Here is a 5,313-nt window from a genome sequence, read left to right as displayed (position 1 = left end):
ATCTCTCATTCCAATTGGCCAAGTGGTGAGAATCTTTTGTCTTGATGTTGAGTTTCCATCCATATTGAAGAATGCAGCCCTTGATCTTCTGCAACAGATGTGGTAGGTTCCTCAGTTTCAGGAAGTGAGCTTGTGTTGTCTGTATAAAGAATGTTGTTGCTGAGTGTTTCTCCAATTCTAATGTCACGTTCCTCTCCCTGTAGCCCAGCCTCCCTAATGATCTCTTTCACATAAAGATGCATCCCTGATGTCTTCCTTTCTTAATTTTGACTAGGCAGTGTTTCCTTGATCTGTTCTGATGAGTTATTCCTGGTCCACGTGTAGGTTTCACATGAGAACAATTCAGTGTTCTGGGATTCTCATTCTCCCCTAGGTAAGCCACAATTTGTTGTGATCAACAGTCAAAATGCCTTTGCATAGTCAATGAAACACAGATAGACTTTTCTCTAATGCTCTCTGCTTTCAGCCAAGTTCCATCTGACATGGACAATATTGTCACGAGTGCCACAGACTCTTCTAACCCCAGTTTGTAACTCTGGTAGTTCTCTGTTGATGCACTGTTCCAGCGGTTTTGGATAATCTTCATTCTTAGAAGAATACATAGAGCCACTGTACTAAAAGGAATTGGCTGAAACGGAAAAAATTAGAGAAATAACTTATGACCTAGAGACAGTGGTGATGAATGAGGAGGTTCAACCTGCTTTGAAGGATTTGGAATAAACAAGATTCCAGGAATTAATGGGATATCAATTAGCATATATCAGCAAACAGATGCTGCCCTGGATGTGCTCACCAGGTTGTGCCATGTAATCTGGGGAATAACCAACCACCTGACCAGCTTACTGAGATTCATATTTATTTCCTTTCCAAAAAAAAGATGATGCAATAGAGTGTGAAAATTAGTAACCACACATGCAAGCAAAATCTTTCTAAAGATTATCCCAGAAAGACTGGAATAGTGTCATAAGACAATAGGAAGACACAGTATTCAGAGAACTTGAGAACAAACCATAACTTAAATTTTTCAAAAATAATTTTAAAAATGGAAAAATTAGATCACAAATAATACACAGACACAGAAAATTTTAAAAATCCCAAACTTTCATCTTTACTCATTTATGTCTGTCACTGTGAGACCACAGTAGAGATGTTTCCATAGTTCTGTACAGAAAGACTATGCAGGGACAAACTATTGCATCTTGTGTCTGTTCAACCACGGAGGAAGCACACCCTGGGAACGTTGTTGTGAGGTGCCATCGAGTCAATGGTGACTAATAAGGGAACTCTGGTGGTCCTTGGCAAGAAGCTGTGCTGCAATACTGAAGACCACCAGCTGCTGCAGGAGAGAGGAATTGGCAGTCTCCTCTCCTGTGATTAACTGCCTCTGAAAACCTGCTGGGGAGACAGCTATGGTCTGTTCTGACCCTATGGTACAATAACAACAACAAACAATAGATCTACACCTTGTCCTATTCTACTCCATTGTCGTGATCTCAATTATGTTTGAGCCCAATGGTGTAGTCACTGTGTTAATTCACCTTGTTTGGAGGTCTTTCCCCCTCTAACCCTGCACCCTGCACCTTTCCTAACAAGGTGATAACAAGCCAAATTGATTTTTTATTCTGAGTAAATAATCTGAGAACTGGACTATGTTAAGAAGGAGGTGGCATTAACATTGAAATAAGACTCATCTACAGCTTACATTACGTAGGTGACATAACCTTCCTTTCTCAAAGTGAAGACTGAAGTGTTAACTGAAGAAGATCAAAGTCTAAATCCTTTCGTTTGTATTATCCCTCCACAGCAAGATAGTGAAATTCCTCATAACTGGACCCTGGACTGTCGAAGGAGCAAAGAATTACTTCTTGGAGGAACTGAACTAGGTTCCTTCTTAGAGGCTGAGATGGTGAAACTTCATCTCTCATACTATGGGCTTGTAAATTGGTGCCAGTTCTTTTTAAAAAAATCACCTCATTATACTTGGAGAAGAAGAGGCCATCTAAAGAGAAGAAAACCCTCAGCGATGAACAATGAAAGTCCCATGAATTGCAGCCAGTTTCACCCAGGAGATAGAACAGGGTGATGGAGTGTGGTTGTGGCCAGGAGAAAACACCAAAGAATGGAGTCAGAGATCTCTGTCTGAGGCATAGGTGGAGCTAAGAACTCCTTGGAGGTCCTGAAGGCTGTCCTAGGAGGCATCCGAATGACACTCAGCAGTCTGAGTCCGGTTCATTGGCCTCAGCTGACTGTAATGTACTAATGTGCTGACAGTATTGGCTGATATTCTAACCTGTAACTGAGGCCTGAGCTTCTGATGATGTCACAGAGTCTGGCCTCACACTATCCTGCTATCTCACAAATGTGACCCATTTGTAGCTGTTTCCTTCCTTGGTGACATGTCTCAAAGGGCCCCTTGCTACCTCTTATCCCTGTTAACACCCCTGACTACCATTTGAGAGTCCAGCAGCGTGAATTGAGCCTTAGTCATCACATGTGAGAATAGTTAGATTCCAGTCTTGGGCATTTATAAAAGGAGCCCTGGTGACACAGTGGTTAAAGACTTAGCTGTGAAGGAAGAATTATTGTATGAGGTCATCAGATCCTCCAAGCAAACATGATGGTGCAGTGTGTTTCTGTGAAGACTGACAGTATTGGAAAGTCCATGAGGCAATTCATTCTGTCCCACAGGGTTGCTGTCTGTTGGAAGTAGCATTCAATTTGGTGGACTCTGGAGGTCTCTAGTGAGCTGGAGGTGATGAAAATACCTGCTTCATTGACTCTGGGATGTACTGAAGCTTAGAGGTGGAGAGATGTTCCCACGTGACAGGAAGACAAAGGCTGAGGTTTGGAAAGGTGTCAGGGCAGCAGAAGGGATGAAGAGCCCTAAAGGGATGGACTGACACAGTGCCTGCACCAGTGGGCTTAAGTATGTCAGAGAGGAGTATGGTACAGGATAGGAAGGGGTTCAGATATGTCGTTCATAAAGTTACTGTGAGTCTACTTGACTTGAGAACACAGATGACAAGACTAGAAAGTTCTATGTGTGGTGAAAAATCTTTTCTTCTCAGTGTGACCTAGGGGAGATACTGGGCGAGCCAGGCATGGTGGGCAGGTTTCTGTCTCACTTCTCCATCTGTCTGTGTCACTGTGAGCAGCACTACTATCCCAAACCTGACAGTAATAGTCACCTTCGTCATCAGCCTGGGTACTGCTGATGGTCAGTGTGGCCGTGTTCCCCGAGTTAGCCCCAGAGAACCGGTCAGGGATCCCTGAAGGCCGCTGGTTATCATTGTATATGACCATTGTAGGGGCCTCTTCTGGTCTCTGCTGGTACCAGTGGACACTTTTCTTTTCAATGTTGTTTCCTCCACAGGTGATGTGGACTGTCTCTCCCAGGCGCACTGACGCTGAAGGTGCCTGAGTCAGCTCATAGGAGGCTGCAGGGCCTGCAGGAGAGAGGAGAGTTAGGTTACAGCTGAGGGGCTCAACGCCAGGAGGTCTAGCTTTCCCTGACTGAACAAATCAGTGAACCCCAGAGCTCTCTCCTTTCTGCCCCCACCACAGCGTTCTGCAGCTTGGCTGGAGGAGGGAGCCCCTGCATGAAGGACAGCTCTCCACTGGGCATAAGTGGTGCCCCTAAGGCTCCAGGCCCATGAGTCCCTTGCAGGGTGACCCTCTGAGCTCAGAGTCTGATCAGACCTGTCTGGGAGCTATAGTTTCAATAGAGGGACAACTGGGGGCAGCACCTGTGCAGTGAGCAAGGAGAGTGAGGAAGAGAGGGCTCCAGTTCATGATGTTGATGCTCAGAGTCCTGCTTCTGTGAGGATGCTGCCTGTGGACTCCCTGGGCTCTCTCATTTTGTTGGTGAAGAGTCTTCAGTTATGCAAATCATCAGAGCTCAGGGCTGCCTGGGGGGAACTGTGTGGCTGCAGAGAATCCTCAGCCCTGGGGACACAGAGAGGTAGGGTGGGGGGCCCTGCATCTCACACTCAGTCCTGAGACCTCCCCCATGCCAATCCTCAACTCTGAGCCAACTGTTTAAGTCTACAACTTGTTCTTGGCTAACAGCTGGGTGGTTTGCGGTGACATTTGTTTCTAATTATGTATAAGATACAGATGTCTATGCCGACAGGGTGATCCTGGAGTCTTTCCTGGGGGCCCAGAGAGACACTGTGTGGATGTTGGCCTTCTTCTAGAGCTCTAGGCTTTTCTTCTGCCCATTCTGAGTCTGAGGGAGGTGTTAATTTTAGTCCAGGATCAGAGGTGTTCTGTCCTTGAACATTTAGGAAGAGTCTGAAGATAATAACGCTACTATCTCTTTCACTGTGTTGTCTTGTCTTACATTCAAGGACCCACTGTGTCTGCCCATTCTCACCCTGTCCCATAGGTGAGACCTGGAGCTCAGGGGGGTGCAGGTTCCCATCCAGATGGACAGCCAGGAGTGCACAGTCACAGGTGCCCTTGGGGAAGGGAAGGTGCTACCTGTCAGTCTCTGTCCTGTTGTGCATCCAGGACAAGTAACAGACAGTATGTCCTTCGGTCCTCACGGTGCAGTAAAGGCCAGGGAAGAATGATGAGTTGAAAGCTAGGCTTGCTTCAGGAGATGATGAGAGCCAACTCTTGACTCCTTGCACCTCCTGTGATTGTGTGGTGAGGTACTTTCAGGTGCTGGGAAAACATCACATCATAAGTTCAGTGAGTGAAGCTGTAAATTCATGAATTGTGCATGTGTGTGCCAGGCACTGGGAATCCCAGGAGTTTAATGAAAGTGCAGACATGGATGTGGGAGTAACATCTACAGACCATAGAGAGACGTTATGTAGCATGACTTGTAGTTCCCTGGTAGTTCGGGCGGGAATGGGGTGATGTGTCCCAAGAAGATGGTCTTTGTGTCTATGACAGAGTTTCATGTCTGAATTAGGCTAATATGGTCAATCGGTCTTGAACCTATGATCAGAGAAAGATCTTTGGGAACTGACTGGCACAAAAGGGATGACAAGGGATATAGTCCAGTGAGGACACTTTTTCCCAGGTGTCAGGTCACAGGGAGGAGGCTGACTGCAGAATGGGATCCTGGGAAATGGTCTCCATCTGCTTGCTGTCTGTCCAGTGTCCTTGTCCCAGGGTTTGTGCCTGTGATCTCGGCTGCCCCCTGGTGGCTGAGTCCGCTCGTGCTGCACTGCAGAGCTGCCTTGGTCCAGGGCTAGATCCAGCTTCTGATGATCACCATCTGATTCCTTGACTTCATTGCACCACAAGCCAGGAGCCAGCATGCTGATCTTGTCTTCATCTCCTAGCAGCAGAAGTCTTCCA

At 46.5% G+C, this 5,313-nt stretch overlaps 1 gene segment (V, D, J or C); it reads right to left on the bottom strand.

Annotated features, from left to right (window-relative positions):
• Window positions 1-3,792, bottom strand: part of LOC102845843 — a 17,644-nt gene extending 13,852 nt beyond the window's left edge. The window contains 2 exon segments of the V gene segment in view: window positions 3,126-3,446; window positions 3,747-3,792. Coding sequence covers window positions 3,126-3,446; window positions 3,747-3,792 — 367 coding nt within the window.
• Window positions 3,793-5,313: the final 1,521 nt, after the last annotated feature.

The sequence above is a fragment of the Elephantulus edwardii genome, unplaced genomic scaffold (genome assembly GCF_000299155.1).
Source record: "Elephantulus edwardii isolate Elephantulus edwardi_28Jun2011 unplaced genomic scaffold, EleEdw1.0 scaffold00494, whole genome shotgun sequence".
NCBI classification, from domain to species: Eukaryota; Metazoa; Chordata; class Mammalia; order Macroscelidea; family Macroscelididae; genus Elephantulus; species Elephantulus edwardii.
Note: the sequence above shows the minus strand (reverse complement) of the source record. Positions and strands in the feature narration are given on the sequence as shown.